The sequence below is a fragment of the Jatropha curcas genome, chromosome 6 (genome assembly GCF_041381405.1).
Source record: "Jatropha curcas cultivar XTBG-Jc1 chromosome 6, XTBG_Jcur_1.0, whole genome shotgun sequence".
Lineage (NCBI taxonomy): Eukaryota > Viridiplantae > Streptophyta > Magnoliopsida > Malpighiales > Euphorbiaceae > Jatropha > Jatropha curcas.
The window spans coordinates 27,410,486-27,428,875 of NC_143156.1; the positions used below are offsets into that span (position 1 = coordinate 27,410,486).

At 34.9% G+C, this 18,390-nt stretch overlaps 2 protein-coding genes across 2 annotated transcripts; both read right to left on the minus strand.

Annotated features, from left to right (window-relative positions):
- Positions 1–43: 43 nt before the first annotated feature.
- Positions 44–4,226, minus strand: LOC105647918 (binding protein). The gene is made up of 8 exons (XM_012234138.4): positions 4,033–4,226; positions 3,823–3,951; positions 3,137–3,252; positions 2,556–2,637; positions 1,929–1,988; positions 1,737–1,844; positions 1,287–1,332; positions 44–544 (listed from the first exon to the last, which is right to left on the minus strand). The coding sequence occupies exons 1-8, from the start codon at positions 4,102–4,104 to the stop codon at positions 369–371; spliced, it is 789 nt and encodes a 262-aa protein (XP_012089528.1). The 5' UTR covers positions 4,105–4,226; the 3' UTR covers positions 44–368.
- Positions 4,227–11,007: 6,781 nt separating this feature from the next.
- Positions 11,008–14,979, minus strand: ACR9 (ACT domain-containing protein). Its single transcript, XM_012234124.4, has 6 exons — positions 14,620–14,979; positions 14,092–14,316; positions 13,897–14,002; positions 12,314–12,644; positions 11,635–11,919; positions 11,008–11,543 (listed from the first exon to the last, which is right to left on the minus strand). Exons 1-6 carry the CDS (start codon positions 14,774–14,776, stop codon positions 11,397–11,399), a joined length of 1,251 nt encoding a protein of 416 aa, XP_012089514.1. The 5' UTR covers positions 14,777–14,979; the 3' UTR covers positions 11,008–11,396.
- Positions 14,980–18,390: the final 3,411 nt, after the last annotated feature.

The following is an 18,390-nucleotide window of genomic DNA, read 5'->3' on the forward strand; positions in this document are numbered from 1 at the left end:
CTGTACGAGAGGCTTTTTATATAGCCAACTACCAACTTGGAAATGATATGCAACTAAAATGTTTTTTTTTTTCCAAAAAAAAAAAAATCCTTAGTTTGTTGTAAACGGTCCCTTCTCACATTACAGACTCCAAGATGATCTCAAAAATCAAGAACTAAAATCGCTAGTAGAAAAATGAAAATTTTCCTGAATTTCTATCTCGGTTGAGTTGAAGATTAGATATGTTACTTGATAAGCATACCGATTTAACTTTGAGAAGGATCTCTAGATCTGCTCTCGGATTAGATATGTTGCTTGATAAGCATATCAATTTAGCTTTGAGAAGGATCTTTAGAGCTGCTCTCTGTAAGTAGGCGTTTTTCTTCCTCCTAAATTCTTTGCAACCATTTCAATCCAAGATCACATCCTGCTTTTGCTGCAATTTGAAACTGTTCTTTTGCTATTTCTACTTTGTTCAACACAGCACTTTCAGGAGGTTTTGCTTTTTTGGTGGAAGAAACCCTCTTCAAATTGAATTTCTTGAGTGATTCTGGGACTTGAGCACCTGAGACATACACCGTTGATACCCAAATCAGAATTAAGCACTTCTAGAGCATAGTAAAACCGTAGATGATCCTCTAGTTTTTGAGCAATGCTATTTAACACCCCCACCCACTCTCCCCAACAAAAAGAAAATATTATATCACCTTTTCACTGCCTGCCAACAGCAGATTCAACTTTGTAATATAGGGGTTTTCTTTTCCTTCTTGCAACAGGCCATTATTGGCCTTTTCAAGTAATAGCTCATAAACATCCGGAGCTTATAATCCCGTCAAAACACGCGCGCGCGCGCACGCGGTTCACTCAAAATAACTCCCATGGACAGTTGACCCCTTATCAATTACACAATCATGCATCTATTCAACCAAACAGCAAAGACGCAGTACGAATGCAGGCAGAAAACTTGGTATTTTTCTTAATTTTAGATGAACATTAAACTGCGAATCTAAGTTTTCTCCCCAGCCTAGATAAAGTTCAGGGTTTGTTCATAGGAGGATGATTGCTTTCGTCACCATCATAAGCAGTCAGCCTTCACAAAGGAAAAATCAAATGCATCAAGCCAATTGGGAAGAAGGTTTTCCTAACATACAAGTCCATAATTTGGTGCATAGTTATACCCAGTAAGATGTCAATCTAATGAATAATCTTATGCTTGTATAACACACATAAATCAGTGAAAGAGTAAAAGTGTGAAAAACAATTAAGGAATTCTAAGAGAACAGGTAACAAAGGTGGGATAAGCTAACCTCTAAGAAGGAGAGATCCATATGCTATAGCTGCACCGGCATGCCCCTGCACAAAATGCTAATATGAAGAGAGTTCTGTATGAAGTTGATGCACTAAAAACGAATTTGAAACTATGTTAGAATTCGGGATTGCCATTTTGTTTCGCAAAGATTGAAAATAACATTTTTAATCACAGGCAGTCTGCAAAAATATCAGCCACGTACAATAGACTTGTGTTCTTTATGAGCAAGTGCACACTACAACTTTCTGAAATTGACTTGGCATTTGAATGCATTCAAAGGAAGTTACTACTTAGTAATGCTCCTGTTTTAGAGTTCAACTATTTTGACTTTGAACAATTGAGAATTTCAATAATTATCACATTTAGATGCTTGGAGTGCTCAGCTTAAGGACTAATACAAGTTGATTTAGAAAACGATTTATTTAGTATACAGAATACTTTCGATTACCTTCTCCGATGCCCTATGAAAACACCATAAAGCCGAAGCAACATCTTTCTTCACGCAATCCCCTGTCAAATATACAGCACCGAGAAGGTAAAGAGCACCTGGATGCAACTAGAACATAGCAATAGCTTGAATGAGGCAATGAGACATAAAGCAAGCATCGACTGCTGAGTATAATGGCTTTTGGAAACACACCTGGTCAACAGCCTTCTCCAAATAATAAAAAGCTTGTTGATCTGATTGGACATAATCATTCTACCAAATAACAGGACAAGAAGATCACCAAGTAATGTTAAATGACATTCAGAACTAACAGAACCACCATATAATAATTGGCCATCTACCATCACATCTATACCATTTACAAGCATGAAGTATCTAAGACATTGAGCTTTGTAACTCATCAGCATGAATTTAAAATGTATCCTAACAATAAAAAATCGGATGAAGGAGAAAAAGACGTTTAAAAACCCAAGCTCTTAAAAACTACATTAAAAACTAAGTTCACAAGTAGTTAACCAGTACCACTACATTTGTGTTGGTATATAATTCCTGCCATTGCATAAAATTAAGTAGTTAACAAGTACCACTACATTTATGTTGGTATATAATTCCTGCCATTGCTTAAAATTTTGTAAGTACAGTTGTAAATGTTTACTAGAAGGTTGTTGTCTACTGCATTCATGTAATGCAAACATCACTCACAAAGTAATCTTTTTTTTATCTTATCTTATGGTTTTATTGCCAAAGGAGCTGATCTAATAAAGAAGTATCATCACAGTTTCACAGACAAATCACTTGACAGACACTAATTTAACCAACCTCAACTCTCAGCCGGCAACCTAATTCATATTGTGCATCTGGATCACCCATATCTGCTGCTTCCACCAACAAAGCAGCTCCTCTAAGTCATGGCAAGGAAAGATAAAACAACATCAATGCAACAGAAAATAGAAACATAACTAAGAAGTCAAAAAGTGAACTATATGAAATGAATACATTAGATAAAACTAAACAAATTTTAAGAATTATAAGAACATAGTGTTACTTGATATCCGTTATTGTCAAAATTGACTATCAAAATGGATTTCAGAAATAATAAGTATCTAGCCAAGTATGGTTTATATTGACTTTTTGAAATTGAAAGGCATCCATATTCATAATTCGCAACCGAGAGCTATATATAATGCCTGTTGAAAGAACCAACAGCAGACAGGGTATCCAATCTGGAACTCAACTAGCCTGAATTCCTACACTCTTATTGGGATAGGGGAAACAGCCAATCATCTAATTGCTTCACTAAATCTCAGAACATTTGGGGAAATTATTGAATGACTATGCTACATCTCATACCATAATCACAAAAGCATGAGGATAAAAAGAGAAGAAGAAAGTTATCTTACACAGCTTTACATGCCCCAGGAACATGATATTTCAAATGCAATTTGGACAACCAATACCTGGCATGGGTATTCGAGTTGTCAGCCTCCAAAGCCAATTCAAAATTCTCTTTTGCAGTCTAATATCAAACAAACACAATGAGTAAACATTAAATATTATCAAAAGCAAAGATACTGACAATTAATGAGTTTAAGATTCTTCTCCACTTTTAATACAAAAATACATATCATTTCCAAAAAAGTTGACAAACTGGGTGGATATATAAAAGATATTCTTTCTTTTCCATCCCTTCGACATGTAGAAAAAAAATATTGTGACATTTACATGCCAAAAAAAAGTAGATATGAACCTGAACTAGAACACATGTTTCATATAAAACGAAATCCTCTAATAATAAGAAAAATAAATAAATGGTGTCAAGCAAACCAAAAACATATCAATTTTGAATCTAGTTTTATATAATAGTAGGGCAGACAATCTTACAACTAGAAAACATAATCAATCAGCTATTTCCAGTTTCAAGCGCCTCAATCAATTACATCATTAAAGCTCATGTGAATTTCAACCTCCTAAAATGATATGAGTAATATAAACCTGGAAACACAATTAAAAAAATTTCCACTCATGTTTCATTCTAACCCTATATTCAAGTGAACCTCGTAAATTCCAATTAAGCTACCGTCATTACCCTAAGAAGAGGAATAAGACGGTGATCATTGAGTTCGCAGTAATCGATGACTCGATCAACTTCTTGCAAAGCGCTCCATCCCTTCGCTATTAACTCCATCGCCTTCTTATTTCTACTATGGAGCTCTCTCTGCAAATAATAACATAGAAATTAAAAAAAAGTAAATTAAGAATTGAACGAATGGAAGTTTGGGAAACTGCAATAACTTACATGAGGATTATAGAAGAAGTGAAGACAGTTAGAAAATGGAGTTTGATTCTTCATGAATTGTCTCAACATCATCTTTGTTCAGTCACTAGCAAGCGTATCAGTCACAGAGAAACAAAGAAAGGTTGCTCCTTCCTTTCGTAAATTGTATTTTTGATGATGAATTTTTTTTGTTACGTTTTATATTTTTCGGGGAATAAATGACTTCGCTACATGTACTAGTATATATATAAATCCTTTGTCGTGCCAATTAATTGTTTTCATTTAATCTCTTTTGAAAGCTTTGTTTATTTGTATAAAATTTATTTTTTAGAAGATTTTATTTATTTGTACATTTAATTGTAATATGGAAAACTCATCTTTTAATTAATAGACTCTGATAAAATCATATTTCAAAATAACGTTTATGATCCATATATGAAACGGTTTGGTTTTGTCCAACATAGGCAGTAATGGAATTGGGAAAAATTTTTAGGGGACGAAAAAAAAAAAATCAAAACGTAGAGGGTTGAAATTAAAAAAAAAAAAAATCAATATGTTATAAGTAAAATGTAAAAATTTTTATATATTATAACGTAAACTTTAGGAAAATTTTAAATTTAGAGGGTGAGTGCCACTGGCTAGTTCCTAAAGCTAAATTAAGAAAAAAAATATTTTACAAGATCTATTATTTGTCATTGATATATTATTTATATGAAAAATTAATTTTTTTTCAGTATTAAAACACATGTATCTCCTAAAGCTAAATTAAGAAAAAAATATTTTAGGAGATCTATTTTTTGTCATTGATATAATTATTTATATGAAAAGTTAATTTTTTTCGTATTAAACACATGTATCATTAAATTTTGTTCACGCCAGGTCCCTCATCCTTTATTAAGGGGAAAAAAAAAGTGTCATCCCAACACTCTTGGTAGAAAATTAATCTTTTTAACATTTAGAATAAATAAAAATATTTAAATTATAAAAATGTTTCAAACTTGAAAAAAATTTTATATTGTATATATTGCCTATGGTCTCAAACATTGATTAGAGATCTAGGTGCATTTTCATTACAATACTTTCACACACATAATCAGGTGAGAGTGTAATAATCTTCTCTCTTCTCTTCCCCTCTACATTTTCAGGGGAAGAAAATAAGAGGGAGAAGAAGAAAACAGAATAGAGTAATTTGCGTTCACTTTCATTACAGGTTTCACTCACTTGTGTTTATACATGTTGCAGGGCTTTAATCTTACAACCCTGCCTCAAGATTACCTCAAAAACAAAACATAATGGCTTAGCTCTAGGATCGTACAAAGTTGTAGTCCAAATTATGCATGAGTTTAAGGTAATAAACATCCGAGGAGCTTACAGTTCAAAAATCTTGATTTAAGAGCATAACACTTCAAAAACTTTTGTCTAAAACAAAGTATTTTTTTCTCTGCCTTGTGCACGCCTTTCTCTGTCTCTTGACAGTTCTTTCCTTCTCTTCCCCTTCCTTATCTCATCATTACAACCTAGATCTGTCTCTTTACTTTTGCTTTTTACTTAGCTCTTATTATGAAACAAAAATTTAACCATTTGTACCTCTCTTCTCGTCCCCTTCCTTACCTCATGATTAAAATATAGATCTGTCCCTATTCTTTTGTCTTTAATTAGCTTTTGTTATGGAACAACACTTTAATCATTTGTCTATCTCAGATGATGAAGATGATTGTCTCGAGATCGACACTCCACCTGGGATCGAAACTACCCCGTATGAATTTTGCTTTGTGGGTATGTTTCTCACTTATAATATCATTAATTTTCAAGCTATGAGGAACACATTGGCAGATGTTTGGCATCCATTGGGAGGCATAGATATATCAGATCTCGGTGGAAAACGGTTCCTGTTTCGTTTCTTTAATCAAGTGGATTTTGCTAGGGTCATGTGTGGATCCCCTTGGAGCTTTAATCGACACCTTTTGGTTTGGAAACCAATTGCTACAGGAGAGATACCTATGCATATTCCACTTTTACATGTTGATTTCTGGGTTTTAGTGGCAGATTTACCCAATGGTTATATGAATGAGGGGATAGCAAAAATGTTAGGAGATTTTGTTGGGTCTTTCTTGGAATATGACGGGGAAGCAAGTAGTTCTGATGCAGATGACTTTATGAGGATGAGAGTTCGACTAGACATACGTCAACCATTAAAGAGAAAGAAGAGGCTGAATGACAAGTCTGGTATGGTGTTCTATGTCAAATTCCAGTATGAAAAACTGAGTACGTTTTGCTTCCTCTGTGGACGACTTGGTCACTCTGAAGCCTTTTGTGATCTGCGACTACATCTTAAACAGGAAGAAATTGTTTTTAGATGGGATGAAAGCTTACGGGCTCTGACGAGACGGCGGCGGAAACAGCAGGGTAGTCCATGGTTACGCGAGTATGGGCATAACGCCAATTTCGGAGGTGCAGCGGATTCGAAGGTAACTGCTGGAGAAAATAAGAACACAAATAAAGCGCGAGATTTTCGCTTTTCTTTTTATGGAGTAGGTTTGAATTGTGATGATGGTAGTTCATCTGAGTCAACTTCCAGAATGGACTTGGAAAACTATAATATGGCCCATGAGGCCCAGTTGGGCCAAGAAGAGGATACAGGTTTTGAGACACAAGATGACCCAAAAAAAAGACCAAGAAGTACTAGCAAAAACCCAGCTCCTGAAGTTTCTCTGACAAAGGATTCAACAGGAAGCAGAATTGTGGATAACAACGGTCCACACAAAACTACAGGCAATCCCATTAAGCGGGATGGCCGTGCACAATGAGACTCCTAAGTTGGAACTGTAGGGGTCTGGGCAATCCCCGAACAGTTCAAGCACTCAAAGATTTTACTTTGAGTAATAAGCCCGCAGTGGTTTTTTTAATTGAAACTTTAGTTCATAAACAAAGACTTGAGGAGGTGTGTAGGAGTATGGGTTATGATAATTGTTTTGGGGTTGATTGCAACGGTAGGAGCGGGGGTTTGGGTCTTTTCTGGAATAACGAAACCTTACTTGATGTTCAAGGTTTCTCGCAACATTGTATTGATGCATGGATTAAAGAAGGAGATTATTCATGGAGATTAACAGGATATTATGGGGTAGCTGATAGAAGCAGAAGACGTGCTGCCTGGAATCTTCTTAGAGCTTTGAGGGGTCGTTGCAACAAACCTTGGCTTATATTAGGAGATTTTAACGATTTGGCCACACACTCTGAAAAGTGGGAGGGTTGTTCTTACCCACAAGCTCTTATTGATGGCTTCCGAGAGGCAATTGATGATTGTGGCTTGACTGATCTCCCATCAGCTGGATACAGGTTTACATGGGCCATGAAACGGTTCGGAAAAGTTTACCGAGAGAGAAACTTGACCGAGCCATGGCAGATAAGAATTGGTCCGACCATTTTAGGGATGCAAAAGTTAATACACTTATCTCACCAACATCTGATCACGACCCAATCATTGTTCATACATCAGCAGCTACTACGGCAAACTCTAAAGCATTTAAATTTGATAACGCTTGGCTCTGTGATTCGGGTATTCGAGAAGTGGTCGCCTCGGCTTGGGGTGACGATAGTGAAATGTGCATTTTGAAGAAGCGAGATCAGTGCATTGATGTCTTACGGGTTTGGGGAAGGAGCAGAAATAAAGAGTTTTGGCAGCAAAAAAAGAGTATTACTCGAAAATTAGAAATGGATAGGGAGGTGGATCCTGAAAATTGTAACCAAGCCTTGAAGGACAAGTTATCAGCTCTCCTAGCCGAGGAGGAAGTTAGAAAGAAGCAAATTGCTAAGCAATTTTGGCTGACCCAAGGAGATAGAAACAGCAGATTCTTCCACGCAAAAACCAAAGCAAGACGCAGGAAAAATACAATAGTAGGATTACATGATGAGAATGGTAATTGGTCAACTAATCTCTCTTGCATTAAAAGATCAATACAGAACTATTTTGGTGACATCTTTTCAAGTGCAAGTCAACATCCAGACGAAGTTTCGTACCTCACTTCTTTACTTTCTAGGAAAGTGAGCGAGGATGACAATGATTGGCTCACAGGGATTGTTTCGGAGGAGGAGGTTAGGTTGGCTATTTTTCACATGCACCCGGATAAGGCACCTGGCCCTGACGGACTTAATCCTGCATTTTACCAAAAATTCTGGGACATTATTGGCACTGATATTGTGAAGGCTTGCAATGATTGGCTACAAGCAGGTATTTTTCCTAATTCATTGCCAGATACTCTTATTGTGTTAATCCCTAAAATTGTTGACCCTAAAGAGGCTAAAGACTTTAGACCCATAGCATTGTGTAATGTTCTTTACAAAATAGTGTCTAAAGTTTTAGCTAATCGTTTGAAAATTGTGTTGCCAAAAGTCATTTCTGAACATCAATCTGCATTCATACCGGGTAGAGCTATTACTGATAATATTCTAGTGTCCTTTGAAATGATGCACAACCTTAAAAGACAGAAGTGTTGTGGGGTGGGATCTTGTGCTATGAAAATAGACATTAGTAAGGCTTATGACCGGGTTGATTGGAACTTCTTGTGGGCTGTTATGCTTAAATTGGGTTTCTCAGAAAAATGGCTCGAGTGGATGAAAATGTGTGTTTGTGGAATTAATTACTCTATTATTGTTAATGGAGAGATTGTGGGCCCAATTTTGGCTAGTAGAGGGTTACGACAGGGCGACCCGATTTCACCCTATCTCTTTCTGTTATGTGCGGAAGGACTCACTACTTTATTTGATGAAGCTGAGAGAAAAGGCTGGATTCATGGGGGTAAGGCAGGTAGAAGTTGCCCTCGCATTTCTCATTTGCTTTTTGCAGATGATTCACTCTTCTTTTTTAAAGCTACTACGAGTGAAGCAACAAAAGTAAAAGAAATTCTGCAGAAGTATGAGAAAGCATCGGGACAAGCTATCAATTTCCAAAAATCTGGTTTGGTTTTTAGCCCTAATACAGATGTGACTACGAGAAGGCAGATTGAACAGTTACTGGGGGTCACAACATCAAGGGAGGATAGTATGTACCTTGGTTTACCTTCAGTTATTGGACGTAACAAGCGACAGATTTTCAGCTTTCTAAAGGACAGAATGTGGAAAAAGATGAACAGCTGGTCGAATCATTTTCTTTCCAAAGCTGGTAAAGAAGTGCTTATCAAATCAGTGCTTCAAGCTATTCCATCCTACTGTATGAGTGTTTTTGAATTGCCCTTGACATTTTGTAATGAAATCCATAAGATGATGAATCGATTTTGGTGGCGAGGAAAGCAGGAAGTAGGAAAAGGAATTCACTGGTTGAGTTGGGAAAGAATGTGTGGCAGAAAAGATAAAGGAGGTATGGGTTTCAAAAATATTAGATGTTTTAACATTGCTATGCTTGCCAAGCAAGGGTGGCGTTTGCTAACCTGTGAGAACACCCTTTTCCATAAAGTTTTCAAGGCAAAATATTTTAGAAGAAAGGATTTTTTGGAAGCACCTTTGGGTAAGAATCCTAGCTTTGTGTGGAAAGGTATATGGTCAGCTAGCACGGTGTTGAAACATGGTGTACGGTGGAGAGTTGGCAATGGGGATAAAATTAGGGTGGTTCATGATCCATGGTTACCAAAAGAGGCTCCATTTAGGGTAGTGGGTTGGCAAGGATTTATAGATGAGGGTTTGAGAGTTAAAGATTTATTTGTGAGTGGGGAGAGAAAATGGGATGTTGGAAAAATCATTAGTTTATTTAGTGTGGAAGAGAGTCATCAAATCCTTAATATACCCCTTAGCATTAGAGATAGAGAGGATGTGCGAGTGTGGCATTTTGATAGGAAAGGGGTATATACTGTCAAGTCAGGTTACAAAGTGACTTGCGAGATTTTTGGGATGAGGGTTGGTGAATTTGGGTCATGGTGGAAGACAGTGTGGGATATTGAAATGCAACCTAAGATTAAAGACTTAATTTGGAGAGTTCTTAGAGGGGTCTTACCAACAAGAGAGAGACTTAAGAATAGGGGGGTTAATGTTACTGAAGGATGTCCTTTATGTGGTGAGGTAGAAAGTATTGATCATGCTGTGATCAATTGCCACTTTGCTAAAAGAGTCTGGAATTTAGGAGGCTTTCTTGTGCCCAACACTAATATTGTTTTTAAAGATTTTTTTCTGCAGGTAATACAAAATAATGAAACTCCTAAAATTGCTAAATTTGCTAATATTCTATGGGGTATTTGGCACATGAGAAACAAACGGCTTTGGGAAAATGTTCACTCAACTCCCATTCAAGTCTACACGCGAGCCATGCACTCTATGCAAGAATTCACTACAGCTCAGAGGCATACTCAAGTGGGTTTGATACACCAGCCCAATCCTAGTGGCAATCTAAAGTTCAAAGGGTCAAATAGTACAGTAATGATTCACCTTCCCTCTGCATCAACTTTGTCTACACCAACACTAGCACAAGTCCCCACCACTCTCCAAAGTCCAAGTCTAGTCATCAATTTGCAAAATCCTACTCACGCAAAAAATTGGCATGGACATACAGATGGCGCCATTTTTGCTGCATCAAAAATGTCTGGATATGGTATTACATTTGAAGATGATGAAGGTATTTTTTTGAAAGCTATTTCAGGTTACTATGAAGGTACACCGGACTCGGCCATAGTTGAGGCGATTGCTCTTCGTCAAGGCCTACTTTTTGCTGTGCACTTCTTCCACAATCCAGGATGTTTTTATGTGGACTCGCAACTTGTTATTTTTGCTCTCAACTCTAGTGCTCCAGATTTCTCTTTTTTTGGTCTTGTAATTTCGGATTGTCTCTATTTACTAGGACTTCACCCTGATTTTGAGGTCCGTTGGGTTCGTAGGCAAGCTAATATAGGAGCTCATACTCTAGCTAGAGCTGCCTATCGTCATGCTCGCCATGTTATTTGGGATAGTACTCCCCATTTTATGTTGGATTTTTTCTCTTAAATAATGAGATTTTAATCTTTTCAAAAAAAAAAAAAAAAAAAAAGAGCATAACACTTCATATCACTGGATCAAACCAATGGTTTTCTACATAACTACTCCATCAAAGAAAATGAACCAAAACTTGAAGTAAAATTAATAATACAACAAGAAGAACAAAAACTTCAATATTTACAACAGCGAATCGTCACAGGAACGCTCTGGATGGATGATTCTGTGACCATGGTGGAAAAGATGAAGCCAATAATTCATGGCACCATATAGCACAGAAGAACAAGCCCAGCAATATGGCAAAGATCATACTAATGGCTTTGATCGAACATCAGCAAATGAGATTCTTCTTGCTGTGCAGATATGTGGGAACTCGAGTGTAATTTTGGGACCAAAAAACTGTTCTCACCAGCATGTTTAAAATGCAGATCATGTTACCAGCCCATCAGTGTCTTTCTAACTCTGTCCACTATTTGTTTTCTGGATTTAGCACTGGCAATTGGAACTTCACAATTTTCATCTAAAAGAAATCTGTAGACTTCCCATTGTCGATCCTCAGTTGAGTGTCTTCCAATTTTAGCCTACACATCAACAGCAATGAGAATGAGCTTATTTATGAAAGTTGCCAATGGTATATGGAAAAAAATGTGAAAATAGAATTGATATCCTTACCGAGAAAATGCAGATTCCTAATGTTTTTAGAGCCAAAGTAACATCATAGAAAACACGAGGTCTTCCCTTCCCACATAATTCGACAGGGTTAGCAACCAAGAGTTCAGTATCTGGGCCTTGGTTGACAACAATTACTCGAAATGGATGGAGCATCTCTGCTTTTAAACGAGAGCACAATGTAAGCTGAAGCTTAGGATCTATTATCTTCTTCCCATCAGATTGCTGAATAAATAGATCGACATTACGGTGCCCTTTCACACTTGAAGAGAATCTACCATAAGCTATCTATATGAGAAAAACAACAAGAAGAAGAACCATGTATTGGTGAAATAATAATTGAAATTATCGACTGACAGGCCACTAGACAGGGGCCTAAGAATGGATATATGGAAGTGGCCCCCTTTCTAGAAACATGTAGATAAATTGATAAGGGTAAAGAGAAAAGTCTGCACATCATGCTTTTAGGCAAATGAAAATTACTAAATGCTGACTAGAAAGAGACCTTAAAGGGTGGGACGAAAAATGGATAATGGACAAACTAATTCAACTCTCAATGGATGCAAGGACCTCGTCAGAGGTCAGAGAGCGAGTGACACTCAATACATATAAATCCACTTCAAGATGCTGCATGATAAACATCAAGAATATAATTTGTTATGAAAAACCATGTGCGAAGTACCTGGATATCGCAGTCCTTTGACGTTCTCAATATGTCATAAAATAGGCCTTTCTGATCAATGCATTGTATTTGTAGCAATGTGTGAGCTGGGCTCAAATGATTATCTACTGTAACACTGGCCTTCTTCGATGATGATGTATCCATTAAAATTGCTTGGGTACAGGAGCTAAACAATTCCTCTGCAATTGTCAATGGGAGGGAAGAGAAATTCTGGAGACTTTCATATTCAGGCCCTGCCAATTGAAGTTCACAACTGATACAATACTCTTTGAAAACAGCAAACAGATGTCTACAAGTGTCAACTCGCCTTTTTTCAGTGAGTAAAAGTTCCCTGATATGATATTAACCAATGTCAGATGCTGACGATAAAGGTGACCCACAATTCTGATCCCAGTACGAGATACGAGAAACATTGTCAGGAAATTTAAATCTTCAGAAAATCAAGATGCCTCAAGACTCAGTTTAGAAGACCAAGGAATAGCAGGTGCGGAGTAAATTTTACATTCAAATCAGGTTCGACTAGGAAAGTAAGATTTAAAAAATAGAAAAACAAAGAGGAAATTGAGCAAAAAATCCCTTCTGAATAAATATTATAACTAGAAGATATCTGCTAGAAGTTTAGACAAGAGAGAGTCAGCCAACAACCAACAGAAATTTTCCTCATGCTCAATAATTTAACAAACAAGAAAAGAAAAAGTAAACTCGGCCATTCATTCGGAAAAGCATTTTCCATTGAACATGATGATTATCAGTGCAAATAAACACCTGAAATCTGTTGATTTCTACTTCCAAATTTTGTCAACGCCTCTCCAAGCGTGCAATCAGAAAATTGCAACAAAGCTATGTAGCAAAAAATTGCAAAGCTACATGAAGTGCAAACGTGGGGAACCCCTCAGGCATTCTTTGGTTTCAAGATATAAGTACTGAAAAAAGAAAAAGGAGCACCTATAGATCTTACTGTACACCTATATTCAATAGCAGTATTGTGTGTTTTAAACCTTTTTCCCCTTTCACAGGTGTCCCATCTGGTAACTAAAAGATTGGCAAAACATGATCATTTCTGATGTTGTTAGTCAGGCTATGCATTTATCCCATTTATGAGCATATAGAGAAAGATATGGGGGAAAACGTGATCATCTTTATTGGTAAAACAACGAAAAATGATACTAATGAGTTAATTTGTTGAACAATATAATACATAAATTTTCATTGAACAGACTAAAATATCTCGAGGTTTACCTACCTTTTGCAGCTTTTTTTTTTTTTTTTTTTTTTTGGGGGGGGGGGGGGGGGGAGGGTCAAAATCACCCATAGGAAATATCTCGAGGAACAATAAAAGAAAAAATAACCAGACCAGAAATGAAAATAAGAAGAATTCTGAATAGATCTCAATGCAAAAGACAGTACTGGGACAACAAATAAAACAACACCTACCATTCTATCAACAGATAGCAAGAATAATTAGAATTAAAAAAAAAAAAAAAAAAAAAAAAAAAAAAACCAGCAATAGTAATGCAATTAGCAGTTACTACTCATAAAAATTAAACTCGAGTAAATTCTTAGGAATCGAATACAAAACTTACATGCCATCTGTGATGAAGAACAGGTCTACAACCTTCCCATCAGGTGTTGTCATCACTTTTACTCTTTGAATTGTAAATTGAAGCTCAGTAAGTACTTTAGTAACATCTACATGGAGCCACAAAAAAAAAAAATAAACAGCATTCCTTAAAAATTAAATTAGAGAGCAGATAAACACACAAGCTAGTGTTAGTTACCGTGTAGTAATCCTTTCCGGTCAACAAAACAAAATTTCAACAAATAGAGGGGAGGCAACGACGGACCATTAGATTTCTGATCAAAATAGAATGGAATCAAACAGGGAGGGGAAGCAAAAGAGAGCCGGTTTTTCAAGCTATCCCAATCGAGCTTATGTGATGAAGAGGTCGAGTCTGGAACCACCCAAAATACTATGTAACACCATCTTCCATCTGTTGAAAAATCTGCCATACAATAACCATTTTCAACTCAACTATCTACTAATTGACATTCAACGGGACAGGGAAAAAAAATAAAGAAAACAAAAGTTTTCCAAAACAAGAATATAAATTTATTTTCCATTTCTATATCGATAACTTAAAAAACAAAAAGAATATCATGAATCTTGAAAATAGAAAATACCCAGAAAGAACATAGATTCATAACAATTAACAAGACCATATATCTAAAAAATGCAGTGAAAAGATACAACCTTTTTCCGGTATATACGTGTGTGCGTGTGTGAGTGTGGAGAATGGATATAATACCAGCACGAGTGATGGAAAGGCCAAACTCGAGAATTATACGGCAGAGATCGCAGCCGAGGCCGGCCTTGTCGGGGCAATTGACGGTGACGACAGAGGGGTCGGCGGAGGTTTTAGCATGTTGGATTAAAACCACATCGTCGCTGGTCGGAATACCCATTGGTTGGGTGACAGCGGAGAGAGAAAAGGAATAGAAGTACGGAATTGTCCCTGATAAAAGCGTAGGTCGGACCAGTTGCGTATGGGTATTGATGGAAAGTAAAAGAGTTGAGGTGGAAAAGGAGAAGATGGCGAGGGTGAGGGTGAGGTTGGCGTGGGTGTTTTACATGCTAAGAGCGGTGAGATTAGCCATTTTGCTTAATGAAAATTTGAGGCCGCTTCCGTTCCTGTCGGTTGGAAGAAAGGGGCCCACATTGTGTTTGAGTCTGAGTCCGCGACGAGTTTATGTGGGGACACGTGATTTTGGTCCGTAGTGGAACTGGAAATGGCTTTACAGTGATCGCGGATTTGTCTTTTGGGGTTTTAAGCAGGGATGATCAAAGGACCGATCCATTGAATATTTGGTTCGATCCGATTCGGATAGAGCGAATAAAATTCGATTCATTTAGTGATAGATCACATATGAATTTTCAAAATAAAATCCACGTAAATATGTCCAGATATGGAATACTTTAATCCGAATTCGATCTGTGAAAGATAATTTTACTTTTTTTTCATATTTCTAAAATTACTTATTATAATTTTAGATGTGTAGTTGTCTTTATTCTTCTCTTACTTTCTTTTTTTTATATTTTAAATTATTATCTTCAATTCTTTCACCGTCTTCGTATTTTTTTCAATGTCTACTTTAAACAAAAGCCAATATCCACTTCAAACAAAAGCATATGAGTTGAACAATACGACCACAAGCATGATTTTTTTTTACGCTTAACAATTGTTAAAGTCTCTTATAGCTGTCAAAACATACAATATTTTCAATTATTGTTCGGAATTTTTGTGTTTTAAGCACAATAAATAATATGAAATTTATTAAATTATTGTTCTGTTTTGTTTTTCTTTTAAACATAATAAAAATCAGATAATATCTTATCCGACCAGATCCATTCCGACATCCACTCCGATCTAAATCCGACGGAGTGGACATAAATATGGGCATATGAAAATCTTCGCGAATCAAATATGGATTTTGTATAATCCAATCCTTTAAGTCGAGTTGCTCTTCCGCTCCTCTCCGAAAGATCGACTCGACTCAAAGGAGATCGGAATCCTTTGAGTAGAGTTGCTCTTCCGCGCCTTTCCTTTGAGTCGAGTTGCTCTTCCGTTTAGAGATATGACTGAGTTGAAACTATAACAAGTGAAGTCCGTGATCATCCTAATTTTAAGTCAATAAAGTATAGGGTATAGACCTATGGGCTATAACCCACAGGGCACAAAGTCTAATATAAAAGTTTTTTTTTTTTTAACAGAGTATAAGATAAAATAACACGCAATTTCTTGTTAAATTATATCTTAATTAATATTTTTCTATCTTTTTATTTTTAAGAAATTAGGAGTAATTATTATTTAAACACTAATTTTTACTCAAATACACCATAAATATTTTAATTTTTAAAATTATATTATTTGGTCATTCCATTATAATTTCATTACACTGTAAAGTTCAACGATTAATTTTTCCGTGATTATGCAATGTCAAAGGTAACTTTAAAAGACAATTACTGTAGTCCTTATAATATGATGAAATGCTGTAGTAAAAATCTCAATTTTTATAACTTTACACTATTCAGTTTTTATACAACAATTATTCTTAAGAGTGTTTATAATATTTCATAATTACTTAATAGAGAAATTAATTATTAGACCTTATTATAGTGTAACAAAATTATAATGTAAGAACTAAGTAATGTCATTTTGAAAATCGAAATTTTTCCTAATGTTTTTGTAAAAACTTAGGAACTATATAGTAATTATCATAAATTATTATTATTATATTTTTAATTTTTACTTAAATTTATTGTGGGAACCGTTCCGTTCAAAAAGATAAAAAATTAGCATTTTACTGTCCATTAAATACATTATTTAAATAAAATATGTTTACTTTTTTGAATAAAAGATGGTAATTCTTTCTTGAGATGAAACAACCCGACATTGAGTTGAAACAAAATTTTTCTTTTTAATATAAATCAAAGGATGCTGCTGAAAAAACCATAGCAAAAGGGATGTTTTGTTCAAAAAAACATCAATTCACGAGTTTCATGTCTTGAGAAAGTCAAATCACATGACTAGAAATATAATATCGAATGGAGTAACGTGGATGATTGGACGAAATCTATGGTGGAATTGAATAGTTTAGGGGCACGCTGTCATCTCCCATCAATCATGAATCGCTTTAATTTATTTATTAAATTAAAAATTTTAATTTATTTTTAATATTATTGTCTGTTTAGTCCATAAGTTAGATATACAAACATGACTTAGCTTTTTATTTTTTTTTCCTATTCATTAATTTTTTTATTATTTATTTTTTTTATACTTTCTCTTTTATTTCTGCTCAATTTTTTCTTGCGCTGAAATTCATTTATTTTTTATGCATTGAAGAACCATTTTTTTAATTTAATATGTACAAATACACATTCAGCTATATCGCTGCAACTTCTACTTAATGATGTAGTAGATGAGATGTGAGAGTTTGAGACCATAGTTATTATACTTTACTCAAGGTTTAACTTCGAAAATTGGTGAATTGACTCTAAAATTGGACTGATTTTACTTTTAAACTAAATTGAATCGACTGATATGTGATTGAACAGGTTAATTCATAGAGACTTAATTGATCCAAATTGATTTTTGATATTTTAATTATTTTAATTATATATTTTCATTGACTACCAATTAAATAAATGACTCACCCATCCAATTATTTAGCCAAATCAATGTATGGATCAAGTTTAATAACATTGTTTGAAACTAATAAGGTACTATCATTGTATATCATTGCATATCCCATGATTATATTTCAGAAAAAAAAAAAATTTGCATAAAGACAAAATTCAAGATATCATTATACTCTAAAATAATCAACTCCACTCCACGAATTAAAATATAGTTCACCCAAAATTATTGATCAATTTGTAATTTTTTTAATATTTTCTCATTAGAAATTAATATATATTCCTACAATAATAATTATTAGATTATAAAATTTTTAAGAATTAAACTATTTTTCATTGAATTTTTAGTTTAAAATTAATTTAGAGATAAGAAAGGTATCAAAAATTTCGTTATGTTTTTTTATTTACTGATTTTGCAATAAATTAATTAAAAGACCACAAAATGTAAACTACTAATTTAAAGTCATTAGGCTACATTAGTGATATTACCATAAGACAACTAATCATTTTTCGTATTACACAATCAATTCAATCTGTCCTTTAAAATCGATCATTTTTCTAAAAAAAAACATTAATCAATTATATAAATAATTATTTGCAAAATTAATGAAAATTTTGTTTTTTCAAATTTTTTAAGAATTTAGCTAGCAATTCAAATTGCAAGGTTTAGGAATAACAAAGATTTTGTGGTTTATTTTAATTATTTATAAAGTAAAGTTAATGACATTTTTCCGCATTTTTCAAATTTTATTAAATATTCTTTTTCTTCCAATCGTAAATTTAATGACATTTTTTTTTATTCTTGAATTCCCATTAAATTTTCCAAAAAAAAAATAGTCTGAAACGAACACTGCCTGGCCCGGTCCCGTTCAAGAGCCATGGA

Coding starts and splice junctions, on each gene's coding strand:
- ACR9 (XM_012234124.4), bottom strand. CDS start 14,776: ATGGGTATTCCGACCAGCGACGATGTGGTTTTAATCCAACATGCTAAA. Junction 14,003..14,091: donor CCGGAAAGGATTACTACACG/GTAACTAACACT, acceptor GGCTCCATGTAG/ATGTTACTAAAGTACTTACT. Junction 11,920..12,313: donor CAAAGGACTGCGATATCCAG/GTACTTCGCACA, acceptor TTTCTCATATAG/ATAGCTTATGGTAGATTCTC.
- LOC105647918 (XM_012234138.4), bottom strand. CDS start 4,104: ATGATGTTGAGACAATTCATGAAGAATCAAACTCCATTTTCTAACTGT. Junction 3,952..4,032: donor ACTTCTTCTATAATCCTCAT/GTAAGTTATTGC, acceptor TATTATTTGCAG/AGAGAGCTCCATAGTAGAAA. Junction 3,253..3,822: donor GTCTTATTCCTCTTCTTAGG/GTAATGACGGTA, acceptor GTTTGATATTAG/ACTGCAAAAGAGAATTTTGA.